Source organism: Rhinichthys klamathensis, unplaced genomic scaffold (assembly GCF_029890125.1).
Source record: "Rhinichthys klamathensis goyatoka isolate OS25496 unplaced genomic scaffold, OSU_Roscu_1.1 h1tg000440l_1, whole genome shotgun sequence".
In the NCBI taxonomy this organism is placed as follows: domain Eukaryota; kingdom Metazoa; phylum Chordata; class Actinopteri; order Cypriniformes; family Leuciscidae; genus Rhinichthys; species Rhinichthys klamathensis.
Genome location: NW_026606936.1, coordinates 1,159,103 through 1,186,552, shown reverse-complemented (window position 1 = coordinate 1,186,552; position 27,450 = coordinate 1,159,103). Strand labels below are relative to the sequence as shown.

Sequence of the window (27,450 nt, the reverse complement as noted above, 5' to 3'; positions counted from 1 at the left end):
ATTTAAAATGTTGATTGGCTGGACATACTGGTCAATATGGATGCACATCAATCAGTAAATAATAACCATCAAGTATCAATTATTGCTTTTATCATTTAAAACACAGTGACATGCAATGGCAAGCCATTTTAGCTTTTATTAATTCACAGGATGCATTTTTGATATCAATAATTAAATTTGTACTATTTAAAATGTGAATTATTGATATTAATATAAAATATGTCTATTTCTGATATCAGGAATTACATTTTCATTAGTACTAACTAAACGAGGGAGGATTATAGTGGGAGAACTGGGGTGTCAGGTGTGACTGTGTGGCAATGGCAAATGGTTTACATGGCTCATGGGTCAGGTAGGAGGGCCCCTTAACAGATTTTTGCTTAGGGCCCCAGGGATGCCAGGATCGGCTCTGTGTGTGTGTGTGTGTGTGTGTGTGTGTGTGTGTGTGTGTGTGTGTGTGTGTGTGTGTGTGTGTGTGTGTGTGTGTGTGTGTGTGTGTGTGTGTGTGCTATTATTAAGCATCCATTGTAGTGCGACTCTTAGCTGGCCAATTAGTCCTCATCGCTCGCTTCAGTGGTGCATTACTGGGAATGCAAAAGCACTAATCCCAAATTTACGTCCTTTTGGCAAAGTATTGTAAACACACAGTTGCTACTATTATCTTCAATTATCAACTCTCTTTGAATGCTCATAAACCCAGTCATTTCACACCCCAACACACACACACACACACACAAACAGATCACATGCCTTCTGCTAGTGTTAAAAAAAATACTGTTGTTGTTAAGTATGATTAATTTGTGTGAATCAATTCAAACTGTCCATTTCATTGTTGACAAAACAGAGGTTTGAAGTGATTCACTGAAAAATCTTCACAAATATTTATTAGTAAAATATACGTGATTGCTTTTGTATGTTTATGTTCAATATTTGAAATTTGAAATATTGAAAGATTAATCAACATTGAATGTAGCCTCTGTGGAGGGAAGCAGAGTTTGTGTTTTTTAACAGCATTCTGCTGAGCACTGTTATATTTAATGGAAAATTTGACTGTTTTAATTCTTTTGACATTGTAAACTTAATTATTAAACTATATAAGATAAGTTACCATAAATCATACGTATTCAATGAAGAATAAATCACAAGGACAGTTGCGGTTCTGAGTGTGTGAACAGAGAGGCAGAGTGAATGAGTGTATGTTGAGTGTGAATGTGAACTCAAATAATTAAACCTGCAAATGATTTCTCTGTATATTATATTATATTTGTTTTATTGTGTTTACTGCTACAACAGCATAAGTTATTTCCCTGTCCAAAGGGGCGCGTGCATCTACTAACAGTTCAGCCATGCAAAAGAACATTGTTTGGCGGGCTTAATCCGGTGCATTTACATATTACTGTTACATAACTAAGAACTTCCATTTGGAGCCTGGTAGTGCACTCTAACTTAGAAGTGTGTGGATTTACCTAAATTAATAAAAATGTAATCAGATGAGATGTTAGGTAAACCAGACAAAACCATAACATTTTGTTTCAGAAATGTTTTTTTTTATTCTTAATATAATGCAGTGATATTTCTAAATGATTGTATTCTACTGCAATTATATTGTAACTATCAGTTTTATATGAAAAACAAAACTAGCTTGATTAGCTTTATACGAGTCTATGTTGTGTCCTCATTTAGAGGGAAAAGATGTGATGCATTAAATATATAAATCTATTGTTCTTTAGAGCAGGAAATTGTTTCCTATCTTTAATGTACCTCAAAGCTAGGAAACAAATGTGGGTTGGTTCTTGTCAATGTGCAACACCTGCTTCTTTTTGGTTGCATGTGTAATCTTAGCGTAGGATGATTGTTTGTGGCTTCCTCTCATGTAAGAGTACATGCTTGCTCAAGCAGAATGAATGAATGCGCTACGATGAATTCAGATGACGCACATTTTGCCTCCATATACAGCCACTTAGAGGTTTCCGAATGCAAACTGACAACATGAAGACAAGTAGCAGCTTGAAGCACACACAAAGAGAGCGAGCGAGTGCACTTAAATTACACAAATGTGGCTTTTTGAAAAATTCACATTGCGGAGGCATTGAGGCCTGAGTCTGAAAGCACTCTGTCCTATACACACACACACACACACACACACACACACACAGAGACTGAATGTGAGAGCATTGCAGTGGGAACTCCCTAATGCACTCTGCAGCACCGCACGCATAACCGGACATAGAAAATGGACTGAGTAGAGAACGACAGACCCGGGAGAGAGGTGAAGGAGGACGAGGATTCAGAACTGAAAGAGCACAGGAGAAGATGTCGAGGTCCATGCGACTGCTGCTTATGCAGAGATCTTTGAGTGAACACATCAGATACTCCACCTGCAGGGCTCTGGATCTGTTTAATGGAAACACACGAGACCAGAGGCTGACAGGTGAGTGTGTGAGTGGATGTGGATGTGCGAAATGTGGAAGGAGTGATTAAAACAAATGTTTCTAAGGACGAATATGGCCGCGTTGTGATGCTAGAAGTGGTGGACGTGTATTTGACCTTACAAAAACATAATGATGGTACCATAATATAGTGCCAGTATCAGATAGGGAAATCTAATATAGCATTCATATAGCATGATACCTCGGAGAATACTATGGTATTACTATGTTACTATTACTATATTATTGATCTGCCTTAAGGTGGACGATGACGCAACTTTGTTGTATTATTTTCATGTTATCACTGTGAAGCTGCTTTGATACAATCTGTATTGTAAAAAGCGCTATATAAATAAAGGTGACTTGACTTGACTATGTTTCCCAAAAATAAAAAAAAACATGGTTTTCCATTGAATATTTTTGTTCCCACTTTATATTAAGCGTCTTTAATTACTGTGTAATAACATGCAATGCTCTTACTGTGTACATACATGTTATTACATCTATAATTACGATTCCCTTACATGTTAACCCACCCTTAAACTATAGCCATACCACTGACCTGTCCCTAACCTTCCCTGTATCCCACCTCAATAGCAACAAAATTGTTTGGCAAATGCAACGTGAATACAATAAGTACATTGTACCTTACACATTGTTTATGTAAGCACATAGTAGTTAAAGACACCTAATATAAAGTGTGACCACATGTTCCACTTTAGCATCAATGAAATGTGATGTCATGACTTAAAAGGGGTTTGCTAGGTAGCCTACTTGAATCCTTTTGTGGGTCGTGGTGCATTTTTTAATTATCTCTTATCCATAAAGTACTGATATGTTGAATACCTTAGTGATTCAATCCATTATGAATATAACACCTGATAGTCAGTTATGAACACTGGAGAAGACAGGAAATGCTGTGTCATTATTGAAGTGTTTTAAAGATGGCTGACTATTAGTGCCGGGAAATCATAAGTGATTTATTGTGTGTGAGAGCATGAGAGGGATGGAGAGAGATGGATTAACCTTTTTGTGGTTTTATATGTGTGGATCTAAGGTTTGGTCTATAGTGCTTCTCCATGACCTAGTCTGCTAGAATGCATGCGCTTCACTTTCTCATGAATTAAATATGTCAGACAGTGAGCCATCATTGAGTAAGGCAGGATTTTTTTTTATTTTTATTTTTATGGCCAAGAAAAAAGAAACTTCAAGACAATCTTGAAACCCACCCTGGATGCAGAAAACACTAAAATTTTCATGACCAGTAGCAGTGTGGTCTAGTGGTTTATTTAATAGTGTGGGCTTACAACCTATCCATGGATATGGGTTTATTTTGTGCGTGGAAATGTCTGTGCAACCGATCATGTCAACTTTAACAAACAAAATCTGTATTTTTTTCTCTTTTCGACAAAAGTCGACAAATTATAATTGTTTTTGTTGCTGTTGGTGTTAAATTTCTATTGTAGTTAAAAAAAAAATTACTTCACATGTTTTCTTTCTCAAAAATAACCTAATATTGGATTTTTAAAATTAATTTTCCTTTTAAAAATTAATCGACAAATGGTAACTGAGATTAGCCCATGCCACATCCAATTCAATGATAATTAAAGGCAATTTTTTTATAAACAATTTTTGTTATACTGGTTGAAACTCTCTTCACAACCAAATAGCAATCAATAATAGAAGTGGTCTAAATATTACAATCTTCTGTGAAAGTCTAAGGACCAAAAACAAAAATGTCCATCCAATCATTGCATTTTGGTGTACTACATGCCGGCCAACATATGTTCCCTGTTTTCCATCTTATTTGCGATTGATAAAACCTGGAGGATGTGTTCATGTGCTGGAGTATCTGTACAGAACGTTCAGAGCTGCCTAGCTGAGCTAATGGTGCTGAGCAAACACAAACACACTCAAACAAGGTAGCCAGCATCTGAGAAAAAGTGTTAGCTTTAATAAGCTGTCTGGGTGATAAATAACTTTATAGCTGAGGTGTGGTTCATATCTTTTTAGGTTAGCAGAATTTTGATAGCAAGTTGTCAATTGGAGACCTAGAATTGAAGGCCTAGCAAGGTCATTGAGACATCTCTTATACAACTTATACTTACCCGAACCTTATAGCCCCTAACCCTAATTTAACAATCTAGTTTGGAGTTAGTTTGCTTGTAGTAAGCAAAATTTATTTAAAAATTTTTTTGTGTGTGTGTGTTTGTTTTTTATTATGTTTTAGGCAGATAACGATTAATGGCCAATATTAAAATTCTGTATTATTTTGTTTAAAAAATAAGCAAAATCACTAAAAAGTCAAATCAAGCATTTTAAATGCTAAAAGTTCATTTAAACAGTGTATGAAAGGGATGTGTTGTTTTTATTGTTTTAAAACAAAATAGAAATATCTTTTATTCGATTTTCCACCATTTTTAGGGGTGTTTTATTTTTAATATTTTAATTGTTTGCATGTTTTTATATACTTTTTTATTATTATTATTATTTTATGGAAGATTATCGATAAATGGTGCTTGTATAATTAATTTAGCAAATGACTTCGAACTACTGAGGAAACATCACGTCATGAAATTATTCATGAGTAAAGCTGGCACATCTTTTATTATGTCTCCTCCCCTCGTCAGACTGTTCTTGCTCCTCTACTTCTAAGTGTTTGGTTTTCCATCACCTCACTGTCTTTCATAAATCACCCTCGCTGACCTTCCTCTCTCAGCAAATCTCCCCATATTAGTCATAAACCAGCCAGGGCCTCTCTTGAAGTCCTCTTTCTCCAGCTTTGGAGGACCTGAGGGTGTGGATTCCGGGTCAGAGGCCTACCTTCTCCCCTCTTTTCTCCAGAAGCAGTGGACAGGTCCGGGGTGATGGATGTTAGCCTTCCCCTGCCCTTTTTTCACAGAGTGTGAAGGTATCTTTCCCTAGCCTCAGTACCCGGAGATGAAAGAGAGGTGGGTCACAGCAGCCCATAAAGCTTTTCTCCTTCTTTTCTCCTTTTCTTCCTCTTGACATCAAACCATTGCCATCTTCCCTCTTTCCATGCAAGGGGCGAAAATGTTGTGGCTTCGGTAAGCAGGATGTTTGTAATTAAATAATAATATCGGAAATGACTGTATAACAGAGTGTGGGTGTTGACATGGTAAATGAACTGCGTGTATGAGTGTATGAGTGTGTAAACAAGCAGAGCATATAGTCGTAAAGTCTGAAGAGATTTACATTCCTCACATGCAGACTGTGAAAATAAGATTTTTTTTTAAAGGTGCAGTGTCTAATTTCTGGGCCACCAGTGGCACCAAATGGAATTTGCTTCTTTTTTTTTTTTGAGCAAAAACAAACTGCAACAGTTTTTTTTAACTATTTAAAACAGTTCAACAGTTAACAATTGAAAAAAATTGGAAAACACTAATTAGAACGTTACAACAAAATGCCTTGCAGTGGTATTTTGTATTATGTCTTTTTTATTATTTTGAAGTAGCTTTTCATTTAATATTTTCAGGTTTCCTTTTAATTTTAGTTTAAGTTTTTTGTAATTTTGTTATTTTTATTAGTTTTAATTATATCTCTATGTAGTTTTATTTGTATTTCAGGTTAATCTTTCATAATTTTTGTACTATTAATTTCTTATTTAGTTAGTTTCTAGTTAGTTGCCAAGGCAATTTGTCTCATTTCTAAAGTTTTTCATCTAATATTTATAGTTTATTTTATTTCAGCTTTATTTCAGTTGACAAAAGTAGTTTTAATCATTTTATTTTTTAGTTAGCAATAACAACACTGATGCCTTACCCCATTATATGTTGAATTTTGGTGCTACTTGCCAGCATTGGATGGATGTTGGTGTGCTGGTGTCCCTACCAGAAATCCTAACTAGCTTAAATATTAAGACTACCATAAGTCCATAGTGAATGACCAGCATCACTTTTTTGCTAGTAAACAACATGACTAGACCAAAGCCTTCTAGTAGTAAGCAGCACAAAGCAGTTTGGGACTCTACGTGATATAAGTATGATTTTCTCAACTTGCTTTCTCCACTGACAGATTTTAACTGGATTAGCTGAAGCGTTTAGCGTCATAACCCAGCAGGCTAACGGCTGATGAAAGTTCAGATTGCCTTCAGGTCAGAGGTCACCCGCGCAGCTGCAGAGTTCAGTTTACGTGATGTCAGCCTTCCAGGCGACCAGAGGACAAACTGTGTAATCGAGGGTCTTAGCGCGTAGCTGCTAATGGAATTACATAACTTATAAACGGCTTTGTCTGACATTAATCATTAAAGGAATCTTGTGAATAGGAGGACACATGTTTTCCATTACAAGACTGAACAAAGCCATGGGGACAGATAAATAAAAGCAAAAATAATTCTGAAAGAGATTCTTTATTCATAAATTTGGATCATATTTTCAGTGTTCATTGGATCATATCACTTTGAGACACTGGAAATCAGCTGAATAGAAGTACATTTTGAACATCACTTAGTGAATAAAAAAATAATTTGGCCTGTGATTTGACAACTGTTTTAAAAATGATATAGGACTACAAATAAGTATCTTGTGAAGTCGAGTCACATATATTTCTATAGCTCTTTATACAATACGGATGCACCTTCACATTAATAAACAGGAAAACAACATTGTTGATGTAAAATGAATCACTTATGAAACAAATTCAATTTCAGCTGTAAAGCAGCTCTTCAGAAGATAATAGTGTCATTATTCAGCTCAATTCAGTTCAGCGCTGTTTCAATTCAGGTCAATAACTGTGTCGATGTTACAAAGTCCACAAATTACAAGTTCAATTCGGCTCTACAGAAAGCGATCGTGTCATTATTCAGCTCAAGTCAGTTCAATGTTTATTTAATTCAGTTCAATAACGTCGATGTTGCAAAGTTATTGTCATTATCCAGCTCAATTCAGTTCAAATTTTGTTCTCATCTGATAGTGTCAGTGCAGGTAATATTACTGAATATTAAATGTCTTTTAAACCCAAACTGAGCAAGCCAAATTGATTCTTGAATATGAAACAAGAGTAAAGGACTGTGAGCTTCACCAAGTTTCAAGTGGTGTCCATCAGGTTCAACAGCTTTATTTGTACATCCGCTGTCATGCTGTGTGACTTCACTGCTTTTGCTAGTGGGTGTCAGTCTTTTGTGTCCTGAATGAAAAGATCACCAGAGGGGAGTCCTGTTGGCTGGTCCGATTTTAAAGGGTCCTCGTCGCGCTTTAGCCCTCAGACCAAAGCCTCCTCAACTTGGTATATGCCCACTGAGGCCCAGAATGTGTGTGTTCATGCCTGCTAGTCAGTGGAGGATGAAAACTAGGGGTGTGGTATTGTACCTTCAAGTTGTTAAGTGTTAAGAATAACAAAGCCACACGGAAGTGTCAAATTAGCCATTTTTGGCTTGATCTCTAACTTTTCCGCCTCTCTTTTTCTCTCACACTCATTCAAACACTCTCTGCAAAATTCCATGGCATGTTGTTGATTCCCACAGCTGGCCGAGTCTAGTTTGAAGGCCTTTTTCTCAAGGTCATCCTCTTTTCCTTTCCACCTGCTCTCCATCTGGCTCGCAGCTCCCATATCGACCCTGAGTTTTCAATGATTTACAGCAGCTAACCTGTTCCATCCGGTCACAGGCCAGTCCATGAATCTGAGTATTGCTGCTTTAGGAAATGACCACCATGGAATTGTTTGGGGTCTAAGTGGAAGAGGCTGCAAACCCTCTGATTAATGCTGGGTAAAGCAACATAACAGAACCAGATGGCTGGTGTACCATTTAATGCACGGTGGTTTGCCTGTTCTCAGTCAAAAACAACCACATCTGTAGAGGCATCTTCATCTGAAAAGAGTTTGTGCCATAATCAACTTCAGTTGAACTTGTTTTTAAGTGTATTGCCCTAGTTATGGCCTGAGGAATGTTACACACATCATTATACAATTACCGAATCCAGAATTGACACGCCCACATGTAAAAAAAAATATGGAATCATGTTTCTACTATTTTATTGTTTGATATTATTTTAATATATTTTAATTTTCCAACCTTTTATTTATTTATTTATTTTTTATTTGTATTTTCATATTTTTCAAATTGTTTAATGTTTTATTTTTTTTTATAGTATATTGTATGTTTTTTTGTTTCCACCTCTTTTTCAAGTTGACCTAAAAAAATATTATTTTATTTGAATTACTTTTCACCTTTTCATGTTTTTTTTTTTAATTGTCGTTCGTTCGTTCGTTCGCTCGTTCGTTCGTTCGTTCGTTCGTTCGTTCGTTCAAATTGTTTACAGTCCAGTAATTTTCCCCACTGGTAAATACTTATTTAAAAGGGTTGTAACCCATGCTACACCTGAAAAAACTTTAATGAGAAAATGTTGCAATAAAAAAAAATAAAAAAAATAACTTCTGAAGTGTTCTTGACACATCACCCCCATTAGTGTTAAAGAAGTGTAGTTCCCTTCAGAATTAAAATTTCCTGATAATTTACTCACCCCCACATCATCCAAGATATTCATGTCTTTCTTTCTTTCTTCAGTCAAAAAGAAATTATTAAAGGTGACCTATAATTCAAAATTGAATTTACCTTGGTATAGTCAAATAACAAGAGTTCAGTGCATGGACATGACATAGAGTGAATCTCAAACTGGACTGTTTTCGCGTTCTCATTTAATTCACGTTTATGAAAAACACCCCTGAAAAACGGTCGGTTCTCCACACAATACCGACTGTGACGCAATAGTCGGGATCATTAATATGTACGCCTCCAAATATTTGCATAATGCCAGCCCTCAATGCCAGGCGGAACTGCGCAGCCGAAGCATGGCAGTTGCTCCGTGTGGATGTACACATGAACACAAAAGTATTTTTTAGTTCCTTCATCTGAGCCTCTGAAGAAACAATGGGTTAATTTTATTTTCTCTGGAAATTTCCAAACATTTCACCGAGTGTTTCCTCAACTTGGGCCAATACAGAGCTGGCCTCGGATCGAGCTACCAAGCAACACTTTCTGATGTGTAATTGTTCAAGTTCAGACAGGTAATCTTTCTCTCAAAATCGTTCAATACTGTTTATGCATCAGTAAGTCAAGCCAGTGACTAAAATATCAGCTTCACATCGTTTCTTTTAGTAGGATGAAAATAATCGTATTTAAATTGTGAACAAATTATATACAGAAAGCGATCAAAGAACAATCTTTCCACATAGCGCAAGTTTATCTGGACACTTGCCAAACTCGTTATGAAATCAATGACGCACGTTACTGCACAACGAAGCTCTTACTGTATTTACATCATCGTGTTTGCATTGGTGAAAGCAGAGAGAGTGCAGAAACTGCTTTGCAATGATAAGATCTTCATTCTCGCGATCAACACACTGTCATCTGCTCAATGCTCATCACGGCAACATTTTATGTGATGGGAATAGATCTAAATACTTTAAAAACATCTCACGATTCGTTAATCTCGATAGCTGTTATAGTAAAAACGTATAATAGCAGTAGTAAAAGTATTCGGGAGAGAGTTTCACATGTAATGCGTACTAGCTATTTCATATGCAAGCATGTCAGCCAATCACAGCAGTGGCCGCGGTTACACTGAATCCCACAGCAGACACGCCCCTTCAAACAGAGTGTTCAAATCAGAGGCTAAAAGCAGGCTATAGGAAAAATGCCATTTATTTCTAAATTATGATTATTTTTTATCTAAAAAACATACTAACATTATAAGGGTAACCCAGGAAACATTATAAAATAATTAAAAAAAAAAAACATTCTAGGGCACCTTTAAGGTTTTTGAGGAAAACATTCCAGGATTTTTCTCCATATAGTTGACTACAAGGAGAAACAACTGGTTGAAGGTCCAAATTGCAGTTTAATGCAGCTTCATAGGGCTCTTGGAGAAAAATGGAATGTTTTCCTCAAAAACCTTAATTTCTTTTCGACTGAAAAAAGAAAGACATGAACATCTTGGATGACATGGGTGCGAGTAAATTATCAGGATATTTTAATTCTGAAGTGAACTACTCCTTTAATGATGGCTTATATCATAAAGAAAGAACCGAATGTGAAGACTCTCACATTACTGTCACGATCACCAGTGAGAGTGCCCCTTGATTACCATCAGCGGGTACTCCACCTCAGACTATTATCACTCTAGCAAATACTACATTACCCATAACCCACTGCCCAGACTATCAGCCATGATTGTATTCAGCTGTTGCTTGTTAGTTTCTGCCTATATAAACCTGGTTAGTTCAGTCACTCGTCACTAGGTCTTGTAAGTCTGTAAGTACTGCATTTCTGAGCCTGGTTCCCCGGATATCCTTTGTTTTGCCTTAGCCCTGGACATTGTCTTTGGGTGTATTCACACCTGCCTTGTTTAGTTCGATTGAATCGAACTCTAGTTCGTTTCCCCCCTTGGTGCGGACCTTTTGGGCAGGTGTGAATACAGCAATCGAACTCGGGTGCGGACCAAACAAGCGAACCGAGACCCAGCTGAAGAGGTGGTCTCGGTACGGTTCCAAACGAACTCTGGTACGGTTCGTTTACGGTGTGAACATGAACCGACCCAATTGCAAGAAAGCACTGCGCTTTTGAGTTAACAGGCTTCCGTAGTCGGAGATTTTGGCATAATGGTTTGTGTTATTGTTGTTTAATACGCGCTGTCTGGCCACACGATACTGTTGCGCGTCTTTCTGCCCGTCGTGTGTGCATCATTGGAATGGAATGAATGAATGAGTGTGTGCATCAGGACATTCACATACAGAGCGTTCTCTTTAGTCTAATCGCGCATAGATGCAAAAAAAAGCTTTTGCAGTTCATATAATGTAACGATAGTTACAATACAAGGATGATGCTGCGTTAAACTGGACAAACTTAATCGCAAGCGTTAACATTGACAGCACTTGTTAGCAGTATATACAATAAGAATCTCATTATTTGAATGTGTGAACATAGCCCCTCTCTATGAATTAGGGCTGTCAAAATTGCTCAAAAATGACGTTCGAATATTCCCTCTAAAAAAAACACATATATTCGAACTATTCGAACACCTGGTTGGGCATTTTGTCAATGCCCAACCAGTCTAATACGCGCATTACGTCAATAACAGGACAAATTAATACAAAGAGACACAACTACTTTTATAGGTAGTTTATTTAAGTTTAAACATATTTGACAACGTATTAACTTACACAAAACCAAGTAAATCAACTAATGGCCAAGACCGCAGACCTTACTCTCGCTCGCACTCGCAGGCACTCTTTCTCTCTCTCTCTCGCCCTCACGCTCTCTGCGCATAACGGTTTAAATGAACAACAATAAACAAATGTTGAGTGCTGATCAAGAGTTTTGTGCAAGCAATTTAAGGTCGCGACTCTTGTCCTAAATATAGCAGGCTTCATTCGGTGATTGAAACAAATATTATTAACATTAATTGAAGTTTTACAGTATATAGAACCGACATTGAACGCTCCGAGCGAGCTGTGCTGTGGTAAACTCATGGGTAAACTGCTGCTAACAAGCCTGCTACTACTATGGCTATTTCGAGGGCGTCTGGCCATGCCCCCTTGGCGGGCTCTGACGTGTCTGATGTAATGCTAGCTCATTGGCGCACACGTTGGAGGCGCCCGTGCCATTGGATGTGCAGTTGCCGCAGCACAGCCAATGAGTGAGCCAGACACTCACTGTGCTAGCTGTGCAGCTGGAAAATGCATTTTACATTTTAAGCTTCAGAATTTTGCCACTCGCAGTCGCAAAGCAGACCGCCGCGCCTCTGCTACCGCGCGCGTGTTTTTCCACATGATTCGAACATTAATTTTCACCTTCGAATTTCTGTTTTTTAAAACTATTCGAATATATATTCGAATTTAGAATATTCGTGACAGCCCTACTATGAATGAAAACTTTATTACCTTATCCGTCTTCTGCACAGTTTCTTCATATTGCGTTTGTACAGAATAACACAAAATTAGTAAAATAACAAATATTGCAGTACGAAATATCTCCATGCTGAGCCTTTTTTGCACTTCCTGATTTCCCTACTTGAGAATCCTTGTCCAATGAATGGACGACCTTAGCACACGTGTGGTTTTGTTTACAAATTTTGGTTCACTTGCAAAAAGAGCAGTGTGAAAGCGAACCATACCACAAAAAAATTTTTTTAAATTATTTGGTCCGGACCAAAGCAAGTGAACTATCGGACTTTCCTGGTGTGAATACACCCTGTGTTTGAACTGCTCATCTGTGTATGTCTGTGGATTAACCCATTATTAAACTGCGTTTGGATCCTCAACCCTCGAGTCTCGGAGCAGTTATGTTACAATTACAGTGCAAACCACCAAACGAAGAGTGCCTAAGCTATGCACTGTATCATACCAAGACCCTTATTTCAACTGATTTGTTAATTTAAGTTTATTTTCATCCACTGAAGGTTATGAAGATTGAATATAGATTTACATTGATGGAGGGTCCTGAGCCATATCTATAATAGAGACTTGGGTGTACATGGTTTGTTAGATGTTGTAGTAATTATTTCATATTTTCTTATGTGAGTCATAGCTTTCTGTTTGTATGTGTATATGTTTGTGTCACGCTGTGTCCTCAGCCTTGAGCCGTGCAGCATCTTCAAACACATTCTCCACGCCCATCTCATAAAGTTGTGGAGAGAGAGAGAGAGAGATAAAGTTTAATTAGACCACAATCTGAAGGGAGTTTTAGTGTGTGTTTGGGGGGGGGGGGGGGGGTCCAGGAATGCGATGTGCGCCTGTGTGTGTGTTTGTGTGTGTTTTATGTGTTTGTCAATCTTTATACCTTCTCACCAGCGCTGATGTTCACAGTTCTCTTATCTTCTTCATAGTTTGAAACATTCCTTCCTGTTTTCTGTCAACGGCTCTGAGAGCCTCGCAGCTGCTACTTTGCAGAACACAAACTCTGCAATATACCCTTGCAATTTTGATCATGCCTGAAAGATAAATTATTCTTATTATGAATATTTTCCTTACCTTTTTTGTCTTGTCACACCAAAACAAAACTAAAAATCAGATTTTTTGTTTGTTTGTTTCAGGTCGATTTCGTAGATAAACATCCATTGTGACATTTTTACAACTTATCAGTTTCCAAATGCACATCTTATCTATAGAACCTTTTACAGTATTCTGTCCTAGTTATAATAGTTTTTTTAAGCTGTAAAGTTTAACGACCTTCATATTTGCCCTTTTAAAGTTGTTGGTAAGTTAGGTGGCACATTTTTAAACAACATTGCAGTGTTTTATGTGTAAGCAAACATGAGTGTGGTATGTGAGGGAGTACTGTGAGTGTGTTACTCTAATTCTATACTAATGCTTTTAATCCATCTAACACTCTCTCTCTCTCTCACTCTCATTTACTCTTTCAATTCAAGGGGAGTGAGAGGAATGTTTTCCTAAACCCAGTGACATTGTGAAACTTACACCAAAGGGTATTTGCTTTCCTTTCATTCCTTCTTTTTTCACTTTTACATCTCTTACTCTCTTTTTCACTTTCTTTTTGTTTGGGGACCTTTTGACATTTGCTCATGACTGTCATTTTAACTAAACTAAATCACCAAAGAAGACTCTCTTATGGTAAACGTAGATTTTTAGATTAATGTGAATGGGAGAAATCGCAACAATCAATGTGGCCAGTTTCAAGAGCCAGCCTTTTTCATAGGTGTTTATTTACTTTAAATTGTGCATTATGTAAAAAAAAAAAAAAAAAAAAAAAAAAAAGTTTTGTGTGTGTCCAGGTATTCCATATCTTATGGTGACCAAATGTTCCCACAGGGAGGGTAAAAAATGCCATTTTTGCATCTCTGACCCAAGGAACAGCTAATAAATCATACTAAATGATGATTTGAGCTAAAGTACATGATACCATGATTGTCAGATTACTAGTGATGTTTCTATGCAACCAAATAATCTGTTTAGAATTGGATTTATGACTGTCAGACTGAAAACCTTCATGTAAACACCTCAATCGACCCTTTTGAGGAGATGTGAATGACAATAAAGTGGCAAAACTGACGTTATAAGTCACATGACTATGACAACGGATGTAGTATACGCAGATTATATTCATGCAACGCGCATTCATACTAAAGAATATAGAACATACTTTGTTAATGGTCACAAAGTAAGTTTTTATAGTACCTATACAGTACTTGTCACTCTTGTTTGCAATAAAATAAAATAAAATAAAAGATCTCAGTAATATGTATTTATTTATTTATTTATTTATTTATTTATTTATTTATTAAACAGAACTAAAAAACAAGGGAACTAAATGAACAACAGGTGAATTTAATTAGTGATTACTGGCACACACAAGGAAACTAACAGAATGATAGGGAACAGAACAGTACCAAACCAAAACACAATGAAACTAAGCATAACTATGGCCCTGTTTACACTGGAATTAAGATTTTGGTCGATCGGATCACAAGTTGACGACGCTATGCAGGTGTAAACGAGGTCTGAAACGTTTTGAGCTCGTCCACTTTCGACCACTTCCAGACGTAGTCGAAAACGCATTCGACCGGATTGCTTTCGTAGTGTAGACGCTCATGTGGTCGTATGTGTTCGAACAGCCACACAAGTCCGCCTACTGACCTAATGCTTAAACATTATGGGAAGCGACCTAGCCAGATGGGATTTAAACTTTGTCAGCTGGAGACCCAAGTTTGGTTTGAAGACGAAAAACGGACCAAGCACAATGTTCTCTAACCATTCCTGCTGCCGTATGTTTTTCCGTTGTCCCCTGGCACGTTCATTTGTAAATTGCAGAGCTTATTTTGTCAGAAAAATCGATAAAAACAACAACATACTACATTTACCCGCCCATAGACCATCCCCTCAAAGAAATAAGGACAGAAGTGGTCGAAAGCGGACTAAATAGATGGGTTAAAATACCAGGTGTAAAGGGTATGTATCTGCCTCGTCTTGTGATCCTATCGACCAAAACGCACCTTAATACCAGGTGTAAACAGGGCCTAAGACACTACTCAGACAGTATGCGATTTTAGACGCAGCTTCTGAAATTGGATTGGATACATTCAGATTGAGAGCATGTAAACACATCTACAGACAAACAGTATCAGATATTTTGTTCTTTATCATTTAAGCAGATAAGAACTGTCCGTGCATGACTGGAAATTGTTGTGTTACCAAGACAGCTGCCGAGTGAACAGACTTGCCTTAAAATTATATGTTAAATGTGAACAAAATGTGGTATTCATTCTGCCATTTAATGTGCAAACACAGTAAAACCTCATGACAGACGACTTCCTCAGATTTGACCCTGAATGTGTGAAAGTAACGTAACTACAATCTGTAAAAACCAATGAACTGAGATCTATTAATAGCCCCAATAAAACGGGTCTTAAGGTGATGTTATTGGTCATATGAGCTCTGTCAACAGACAAATCCAGACATTGTCAGACAATTTAGACAGCAAGAGCCCATCAAACAGAACCCCTCAGAACCAGCCCAGTCTGAAAGGAACCAATATTTGTGTTTTCACACAGAAAAGGCATCCTGAAAAGTGGTATGCACAAATATTTGGAAACTGTGCTGGGTGCTTACCGTGAAGAATGTCTGATTTTACATCCTGTCTAAAAAGACCAATTCAGCACTATTTTTAGAGCTGGACTGGCCCTACAAAATTCAAGGGGAAATTTTCAGGGGTATAAAGCATCTTTTAATATATACTGACACAATAAATATGGACATGTTTTCTAAACTGTATGGCATAGTAGTTTAAAGTTTGTGCGTTGTTACTGCAACTATGGTGATAAGTAAATGCTATTTATTTTAATGCTGTAAACATTTATTGGGCAGAACAAACAATAAACCTACCAGTGTTGGCACACACATGTGGATCATATGCAGAGTCCTTGGGTTTCGTTATGTCTGTGCAATACTGAGCTTGTTTGTGTAGATTTGAGCCCACGCTATACCCCACTCTTATCTTCAGTCCTTCATCTGTTCTGCTGTGTTTGTTTACCTGTGGTGATAGCTGAGACTGTGGGAGCTCCACAGCCAGATATCAGGGGCCCTGTCTTGCTGACTCAGCGGCCCTTGCCGGGTTAGGGGTCCCTGAATGTGTAAGTGAACCACATCCCCTTCGTCTCTATAATAATCACTCAGAGCTGAAACAAAATACTATTTATTTAATTGAGCGTGCATTGTTGAGGTCTATGCTCTAAGATTAATTCTCTTAAAGTCCCCCTGTAGTGAAAATCAAGCTTTTAATGTTGTGTTTTTAATATGCTTTAAGACAAACTATGTGCAAATTCATAGGTCAATACCATTGCTGAGTATTTTCTCTTTAAAACTGCAGTGAACCAAAGACAGTCTCAAAAACGTGGTTTGAAATCGCTGGTGCTTCTGACGTCACAAACTACCTTGTAACCAATCATGTCAACGTGTGAATCTCTGAGCTGGTGTGAGTGAGTGGAGGCGGGGCTAGTTTGCATATTCATAGAACCACTTACTTAATGAGGTTACATTCAAGCTTAAGGCATGAAGATTATTTTTTTTTTCAAGGAAACAATTTTTTAAATGTAATTTTGGTGATCAAAGATTAGTTTTAAGGGATAACATTATTGACTACGCTGGGACTTTAAGAATCTGCTCATGCATATTCAGTCACTAGAATGCCTGTGATGTAACGTTGCGTTGCGCAATTTTGATTTAGATGGGTTGAATATTCATCTCATGTTCCAGGGAGGAAGATTTGAGTTTTTTTGAGGATTTCAACAGCATGGTATAAATGATGGGAGTATTTTAATAAAAGCATTGCTATTGTTCGGTCTCATAGGCATCATAATCTCCCGCTTCGTTGTTTTGGTTTTACAGACCTATGCTTCATTTCCTCTTCGGGTGGTTGTTGTGGCTGCATTTGGTTCTGCATTTATAAGACATGGCCTTAAACCTGTGTTCGGTCCTTATCGTCAGCATTCTTTCTCTCTCTCTTGATCTTTCTGTCTCTCGCACTCACATATCTGTGTTAATGATAAGTGAAAGTTATTTGGGAGATATGCTGTGTCTCCAGTAGTGTATTGTTGTGCGGGCATTTGGATGTCCTTAGAATAAACATATACTAAAAAGTGCAATTGTACTTTTTTTCTTTTTTTTTTTTTACATGGTACCATTTTTTTTTTTTTTTTAAGTAGACAGTCATTTTTATAGGGATTCATGCAATCACGAATTCAGGATTTGCAAAAAAATTCTGGCCTAAATGTTGCTTATTTTGCCACCTTACAGTGATACAGTGATGTTATATACACTCACCTAAAGGATTATTAGACTCACCTAAAGGATTATTAGGAACACCTGTTAAATTTCTCATTAATGCAATTATCTAATCAACCAATCACATGGCAGTTGCTTCAATGCATTTAGGGGTGTGGTCCTGGTCAAGACAATCTCCTGAACTCCAAACTGAATGTCAGAACGGGAAAGAAAGGTGATTTAAGCAATTTTGAGCGTGGCATGGTTGTTGGTGCCAGACGGGCCGGTCTGAGTATTTCACAATCTGCTCAGTTACTGGGATTTTCACGCACAACCATTTCTAGGGTTTACAACGAATGGTTTGAAAAGGGAAAAACATCCAGTATGTGGCAGTCCTGTGGGCGAAAATGCCTTGTTGATGCTAGAGGTCAGAGGAGAATGGGCCGAATGATTCAAGCTGATAGAAGAGCTACTTTGACTGAAATAACCACTCGTTACAACCGAGGTATGCAGCAAAGCATTTGTGAAGCCACAACACGCACAACCTTGAGGCGGATGGGCTACAACAGCAGAAGACCCCACCGGGTACCACTCATCTCCACTACAAATAGGAAAAAGAGGCTACAATTTTCAAGAGTTCACCAAAATTGGACAGTTGAAGACTGGAAAAATGTTGCCTGGTCTGATGAGTCTCGATTTCTGTTGAGACATTCAGATGGTAGAGTCAGAATTTGGCGTAAACAGAATGAGAATATGGATCTATCATGCCTTGTTACCACTGTGCAGGCTGGTGGTGGTGTAATGGTGTGGGGGATGTTTTCTTGGCACACTTTAGGCCCCTTAATGTCAATTGGGCATCGTTTAAATGCCACGGCCTATCAACAACCTGAGCATTGTTTCTGACCATGTCCATCCCTTTATGGCCACCATGTACCCATCCTCTGATGGCTACTTCCAGCAGGATAATGCACCATGTCACAAAGCTCGAATCATTTCAAATTGGTTTCTTGAACATGACAATGAGTTCACTGTACTAAATGGCCCCCACAGTTACCAGATCTCAACCCAATAGAGCATCTTTGGGATGTGGTGGAACGGGAGCTTCGTGCCCTAGATGTGCATCCCACAAATCTCCATCAACTGCAAGATGCTATCCTATCAATATGGGCCAACATTTCTAAAGAATGCTTTCAGCACCTTGTTGAATCAATGCCATGTAGAATTAAGGCAGTTCTGAAGGCGAAAGGGGGTCAAACACAATATAAGTATGGTGTTCCTAATAATCCTTTAGGTGAGTGTAGGTATTTTGAAACATATTGTGGTACTGTGGTTTATGTACCATGGTATTTAGACACTCCATAGTACCTTCAAAAATGCCTAGTAACATTTCCAAATACCAATACTCTGATATATTTCGAACCATGATATTTACTTACGAAAAAATGCCATGCAAATACCTTTGTATTTTTGTTACTATGGTATTTGAAACATGCACCACAATAGTATTCTTAAAAGTACTTGAGAGGACCATATAAATACCATTGTACTTGAATTTCAGTAGCATTGCATATATCAAAGTATGTTGAGCCCCTTTTTTACTTTGCTAAGGTTTTGAGATAGCTGTGAGTCAATATTCAGATGGATCTATCTTGCCATTCATGCTTACAGCAGATAGTAGAAGAACTTTAGATCGACTAGGAAGCAGAGTTTTGTACAAGATATATGTCTTTTTAAACATTTACAGATTTGAGTATGTGCTTACCTGTCGGCATGCCTGATCCTGTATCTGCTTATGGGCTGTGAACCCAATCGCACATGACCTGGCCTACGTCTTCATTACATTAAGGGTTTCTCACTTAGTGATTGTCAGTAGAAGGTAATTTCCAGCATGTTTCTGGGGAAAAAGCAATTCTTTACAATCTTTAACCTACTCTCTGTGTTGGTCTATGCGCCAGACACAAGGCTATTAGCGTCTATGTGTAATGTTACGGCTGTCACAGGTTAAAGATGTTATCAGTGACACCTGTCAAAATTACGCCAGTGCCAGTAGCATCGCAGGGATAACATGTATTCTTGACATCTGGCCAAAAAAAAAGCTCTTGGCAAGAGACAGGTCTGAATTGTGTTTTCTAACATTTGAATTTGACCTAGATGTTAATGATTATTTGGCACTTTCAATTGCGAACCAGTGTGTGTGAGCAAGTTCACGGTCAGTTTATTTATAAGACTGTGAACGAACGAACGAACGAACGAGCAAACAGACATTGTATTACACTATACAACCCACCTTTGGGCTCAAAGCCAAAATAGAAAGATAAAATCCAACTTCCATATTTTTTCATGAAAGAGTTTAATATAGAAAATTAGAGGTTTGACAAAGTTTTGGAGCTTGATGCAATTAATTACATATACACTACAGTTCAAAATAAATTACTTATTTTTTTTCAGCAAGGATATTAAGTTGATCAAATATGATAGAAGACATTTATAATGTTACAAAATATTTCTATTTCAAATAAGTGCTGTTCTTTTGAACTTTCTCATCAAAGAATCTAAAAATAAATACATCATGGTTTATATAAAATATTTAAAAAATGTTTCTTGTGCACCAAATCAACATATAATGATTTCTGAAAGATGATGTGACACTGAACACTAATAATGGCTGCTGAAAAGTCAGCTTTGCGTCACAGGAATACAAATAGAAAACAGTTATTTTACACGTTGCCACAGCCTTTGTGGATAAATAAAATTATAAGATTTTCTAATATTGCAAATATTTCAGAATTGTCAACAGTCGATGTTGTTGGTAAAGTAGATAAGTATATGTTTTCTACTCGGGCTAAACAAACACCCATCCACCCTAGATTATCTTTGCCAAAAGCTTCTCTGTCCAATATACTGTAGATTTTGTTTGTAAATCATCAATTTATGTCAGTGGGAGATATGTTGCTCAAACTCTTATACCACACCCAACCCAAACTTTTTAACCCCCTACCATTAATTTCCTCAAAATATGTACAAATGTGCCAAAAACCAGGCAGTAAAAAAGTGACGAGATTATCTTGTGATTTGGTATCCCGCAGGAATGCTTTCTGGGTCAGAAGTTTCTTCAATTGTTTTGAACATTTTAATGAAAATCTTAGATTTAAGCCAGGATTGGGCCTTAGTTGAATTATGACATTTAAGTAGCTTTTTAATCATGCCTAAAATATAAAATAAAAAAACATTACTGATGTGCATCTTGAGACAAAACAACAACAAATGTTAAGATATGTCATTGCAAGTTGCTTTAATTAAAACAGCACAAAAATGCATTTTAGTCCGGGACTAGACTTAAGCCTTGTCTGTGAAACCGGGGGTTAGTATGGTAAGCAGACAGACGATTTGTATTTGCCATCTTATGACAGTTCCCTGTGTATGTTACTATGCGTACGTCAATGAAAAGATGAATGAAAAATCCTTAATCCGCAGTAATGAAACACATTACATACGAGATGGTCTTTCACATGCAGTGTTTTCATTAATATTTGAATTGACTCGGTGGGATCTAACCTACTTCATCATGAGTAGAACTGAGCAAATAGATACAGTCACAGACCATCTGTTTCTACAAGGAGACTGATAGAGAGAACACAAATGATTAGGAAAGTGATGGAGGATGATCTAAAAGTATTATAAAAGTGGTCTGTTCTATTAATGTGTTATATTAAATGTCTTAGATCGGAATTTAAATAATAATTTACTGAAGCCAGGTTAAGCCACAATGACAACCAATATTTGGTTACCTCTTTGTTGGAATTGTTAGGTTAAGGGGTGGGGTATAGGCCTCAAAAAATATCTATATAGAAATGTTATATTTTTATCTTAGGTAATATTTATATAGATGTTAAAAACAATATATAGATAATACACTCTTTAAAATAAAAGTTTTAAAACAAGGGTGTTTTTGCAGCGATGCCATATAAGATTTATTTTTGTTTCCCAAAGAACCTTTCAGTGAGCAGTTATGAAGAATGAAGAATATTTCAATAATCTAAAGAACCTTTTTCCACTATACAGAACCTTTTGTGGAATAGAAATAGTTTCAGAGTCTTTAAAATGAGTGACAATACATTGCTACAGCAATATGTTCCTTGTGGTGACCTGAAAAAGGAAGTCAGGGTTGGGGAAAAGAAAGAGATTAAAAGGAGACAAATTGGCAACGTGATATACATAAACTCGTTTTAATAACAAATACTACATTACATTTACATTTAATCATTTAGCAGACGCTTTTATCCAAAGCGACTTACAAATGAGAGCAATAGAAGTGATTAAACTAACAATAGGACAACAATATGCAAGTGCTGTGACCCTTCCCAGTTTACTCTATACGCATTTTTTTAATAGATATAGAATAGGAGAGAAAAGGGAAAAAAAAGAAAAGAAAGATTCGTTAAAGACCAATAGTTGCAGCATTCTGGATCATTACAATTTAGATTGATCTGTTATCAGATGTGACTGTGTAAATGTATGTATTACAGAAATATACATATTCAAATCACACAGTTAGCTAACAATGTATTAATTTAAGGCAGAAACACTTAGCTCATTGAAGTAGTGAATATGTGTTGTTAACAAATTAGGATAGAAGATTTACATTGGTGTATGGTGATTCAGAGTTTGCTTCATCTGAAGTCCGCGCATGTGTTGGAGTCCTCTCGAGTCATCTATTCACAGGTGTTGGGACATCTGAAGTCTTCATAAGAGGCTGGATCCAAATTGGACCTGACATACTCTCTAGTTACCTCGGGATGGGCATCCCGAGATAAAGCAGAAAAGCAATTAGCGTAGCTGCTGTTGTCATAGCGTAGTGCAGCATAGCTGCTGTCATGTGCATTTGATCTGATATAACAAGGTTATGAGATGAATTATGTGAATGCTTGGTAAGAGATCTGTCTTTAATCTAGATTTAAACTGGGAGGGTGTCTCCTCCCTGAACATTATCAGGAAGGCTATTCCAGAGTTTAGGAGTCAAATGTGAAAATGCTCTCCCTCCTTTAGTGGACTTAGATATCCTAAATACTACCAAAACTCCAGAGTTTTGTGACCTTAAAGACCGGGCTGGATTGTAGGGCGATAGAAGATTGGTTAAATACAAAGAAGCTAAACCAGTAAGGGCCTTATAGGTCAATACTTTGTAATTGATACAGAACTTAATAGATAAACAGTGTAGAGATGGTGAAATTGGTGTTATATGATAATATTTTCTTGACCTAGTAAGATCTCTAGCAGCTGCATTTTGGACTAATTGCACCTTGTTTATTGATGATGCAGGACAACCAGTTAGTATTCCATTACATGAATGCATGACCTAACTTTTGTGCATCAGAAACAGATAACATGTTCCATTGCTTAGCAATGTTTCTGAGGTGGAAGAATGCTGTTTTTGTAACATATGAAATATGATTTTCGAAAGACAGGTTGCTTTCAAATATATAACATCCAGGTATTTTAACTGTAGAGGATGAAGTAACAGTACATCCTTCTTAATGCAGATAAGAGATTCTGTGTACAGGTTTTTGGTCCAATAAGTAAGAAAATTACTTAATTAAGTACAATGTTTTATATCTTTAACACACTCTGTCAATTAATTTAGAGATAATTTAGAGATTTCATCAGGTCATGATGAAATATACTGTATAACTGAGTATCATCGGCATAGCAGTTGAAACTAATTCCATGTTTTCTTTATATTACCAAATGGTAGCATATATATTGATAAAAGCAGAGGGCCTAACACAGATCCTTGTGGCACTCCATAATTTACTGATGTTATCTTAGATTTGTCCTTAGCGGTCTCCCAAACCACCTTAATGCCTGTCCCTGAATACCAGTGTAATTTTGCAGTCAATCTAAGAGTATTTTATGATCTACAGTGTCTAACGCAGCATTAAGATCAAGTAAAACTATTGAAATACAGCCATGGTCAAGAACTAAGTCATTTGTAATTTTAATGAGTGCAGCTTCTCTGCTACGATGGGGCCTGCATCCATACGAATTTGTACGATTTGTCTAAACCCACGTGATGGGTAGGTTTAGGGGCGGGGTCAGGGGTAGGCCATTCGTACGAATTCATACGAATTGGGCAACTCGTCAAATATGTACGTTTTAGCAAAAATCTTACTGATTCGTTCGAGTGAGGTCGTACGAATTGTTACGAATTAGCCATCTTTTAATCACTCGTCAAATTCGGACGAATTGGTCGTGAGATCGGGTTGAAATTTTCATACAGTAGATATAATCTTTTTGCAAGAAGGAGCACAATTGAGCTGACACAACATTTTCTAGTATTTTACATATAAATGGAAGATTTGAAATGTGTCTGTATATGCTCATTTATTTGGATCTAATTGTGTTTTCTTAAGGAGAGGCTTATAACTGCCAGCTTGAACAGTCTTGGGACATGACCCAGAGATAAAGATGAGTTAATAATATTGAGTAGAGGTTCTTCTGCTACAGGTAACAACTCTTTAGTAGTTTAGAGGGTATTGAATCTAGTAAACATGTTGTTGGTTTAGATGCAATAAGTTTATTTAACTGTGATTGTTCCTTAGGAGCGATAATTGAGGCTGAATCATAAAACGCTGTCAAAGGTTGTACATTTAGAATTGTAGGCCTATTACTGATGAATTCAATTTTCTCAGTGAAGAAATTCATAAAGTGTGCTACTAAACTGTGATGGAATATTTAATTCAGTCTGCTCGGCCCTGGCTGCCTTTTAGAGCCTTTTTATAACAGGAAGTGCTGTCTTTCCACACGATTCTAAAGACCTCTAAATGAATTTGCATTCATTTGCTCTCTATATTGCAAGTTTCTCTCTTGATAGCGTGGGTAATACTGCAGTACTTTCCTCTCAATCCTTTTTTAAAATTGTGGTTGCAACAGTTTTTAATGTACTAGAGAAAATGCTGCTAGTCATTTTCTTAAGTTTATTTGTGTGTTTGGGTACACTAACCAGCTGAGACAGATCAGGCAGGTTATTTGTGAATCTATTTATAGTGGTTGGGATAATTGTTCTACCTAGTCGATAACGCGGCGCAATATGGCAAATATCAGCAGTACGCAGTATGCACGTTACAATCAGTGACATCATCACTTTGCGGTACAATATCTATATCAGTAGGATTGGTTCCATGCCATATAATTAAATATAGTGTATGATTAAAACGATTAATGGGTCAATTGACGTTTTGCTTGACCCCAAAGGAGTTTAGTAAATCTGTTTACGCAACCCCTAACGCATCATTTGTATTATCTATGTGAATGAAATCTCCGGCAATCAATGCTTTATCGACAGTGACCAATAGGTCTGAGGGGAAATCCGCAAAATCTTTTAGAAAATCAACATAGGGCCCTGGAGGTCTATACACGGTAGCCAAAGCAAGAGATAGTAGGGATTTTTTTCTTAAGAAAAGGAGAGATGAATGAATTGAGATTGGTGTGGCCTTTCTGGTAGCCCAGGGCCTCCATTTCCCTGATCTGACTTGTACAGCTCACTCACTCTCTCTCTATCTTTCATTGTCTAAAAACACACACTTACTGTCCAAGCCCTGTTCTTCTCCTCCTCAGGGCAGACTCTCAGCATCTGAAGCTTTCTGATAAGGGCGGTGTCACTGTCACCTTTAACCTCTGACCTTGAGGTCACAGACTAAGTGTTGTCCTGACAAGCGGCTCAGAGAGCCACTGCAGAACAGTGTCACCCCCAAGACGTGAATCCTGTTGGGTGAACTTTGACATGTGACCTCAACAGTGCTGTAATGATGAGGTAATAATAGGGGCGATGGAGCGCCCGAATGTAGTGCTGACACTATTTAACACGTGTGTGTGTGTAGATGTGTATTAGTGTCGTCAACCGTTGGCCATGTGTGAGGTGGGAAAGAAGGGGGGTTCTGCACCATTACTGACAAACATGCACAGCCAATAAGGTGGAATCTTATCTCGGTCCTTGCTGGGGTGCATCTGGCTCATAAACCAAACACTTTGTCACTCTTAACAGACACACTCACACACAACTCTTTTTATGACTGAAATCGCATACTCTCTTGAGCAGGTACTTATTTTCTATAAGTAATTACTTCACAACCGCTAAAAAAGTACATTCTATATAGTATGAATGTGTGTAGTATGAATGTAATTCGGACATACTACATTCACCATGTTGTCATTATCATGTGACCTACCAGCGTCAGTTGTATCGTTTCACTGCCATTCACAAATCCTCTCCGTTGGCCTCATGGGATAGTAAAGTGTCCATCGTTTACTTCTTTTGTCACATACTGTTTTTCGCCTACTATATAGTAGAATGCGATTTCGGATGCAGCCAAGTCTTACTTTTTGGGGCCATTTCCCTTACCTGAGAATCTGTTTTGAATCTCTACTTTTAGAAAAGATATTACCACCATAAGCTTTCAAATTAAAAACATTCATTTCATGGCAAGCTTTATGATAAATAATCATTATTTCTGAGTGTCTTTGTTTATTTTTCTCTAAACATTTCTCTCGAATTTTCTTCATGGCTCTAAGATCTAGCATGAGAAGATGTGATAGCCAGCAGATACAGTTGCGTGAATGTGAGAAGTCATTAATAATGTTTTTGTTTGTTGTTATTTGTTTGTTTATCACCATGGTTATCTGCATTCCTATGGTGTAAATGTCAGCACATTAATCTTGAAGTTAATCTACAAAGGCATGAATGTTTTATAGCCATTTTTATAGGTCTGTTCTGACCCCTCATACAAAGCTTGTTTTAATGATGCTTGAAGATGGTTCTTCCAGCATCATCCTTGTCCCAACCCAACTTCAATAAGGCCTCTGTTGTGTTGTATAAACGTAATCCAATGCATTGTGACTGCATTGTGAAAATCCTATGTCTCATTTCAATGAGCCAAGTGTAGTTTTAGGCTATTGAAATTAGATGTACTCTTACATGAGATGCAAAAACATGAGCTGTTATTCCACACGAGGCTGGTCCCCCCATGGCCACCGCCATTTTAAGATCACATGATCAGCTGAACATATTCCTGGTATAATCCTCCTACTGTATAATCAGACACTTTCACTTGGGGAATAAATGCAATATTTGGTGACAAATCCAAATGGATGTGAGTATTAGTCCAAGACCACTGTTATCATTCAGCGAACAAAAAGTATTACTTTAAAATGTGCCTTTGAAAGCGGAATTCAAATTGCACTTAGATGATCATGGCTGTAATTTCCAAATGCATTGTAAGTCTAAGTAGATGCATTGATTGTAATCAATATATGGACAATCATTTTCTCTATCTCTCTCTGTGAGAATAACTATTCATGATTTGTGGTGCTTACGGCACAGCTATAATGTTTTAGCTTGGGGTCAGTCACTCCAGATGTTCCTGGAATTCAATCCATTGGGGGCTGGGGAGTTAAGTGAGGGTCTAGATCTCTAGAAACTGGTGTCATAGCTTCAAGACTGCAGCTGGATGGTATTAGCACTAAGCCTAACTCGGGTCTAGAATTCTAACTAACTAATTTGTAGAATTTCTAGATCTCTATCCATTTATCTGGACTTGTATGGCTTAATTAAACTGTTGTTTAAGATTAAGCCCACAGTACTTGATTAGTTTTCTCACTTCCTGGTTCACATCACAGCAACCATTGGTCCCAAACTCCCACACTAATACAGGAGGTCATAAGGGCCAGGACCCTCAAATGTTTATCCAGACCCTTGTCTTTTGGATGGCCCATGGGGGTGATATTTTTCCGGCTG

General features: G+C 37.4%; 1 protein-coding gene across 2 annotated transcripts in view; it reads left to right on the top strand.

Moving 5' to 3' along the window:
• dlc1 (DLC1 Rho GTPase activating protein) overlaps positions 1-27,450 on the top strand; it is a 132,173-nt gene that overhangs the window by 55,709 nt on the left and 49,014 nt on the right. Inside the window, exon 1 of one of the 2 annotated variants that reach the window (XM_056236204.1) lies at positions 2,272-2,431. The exons of the other annotated variant lie outside the window; for it this stretch is intronic. Coding sequence (XP_056092179.1) covers positions 2,314-2,431 — 118 coding nt within the window. The 5' untranslated portion in view covers positions 2,272-2,313. Of the gene's footprint in view, positions 1-2,271; positions 2,432-27,450 lie in introns of those variants that run through there. 2 annotated transcript variants of the gene reach the window in all.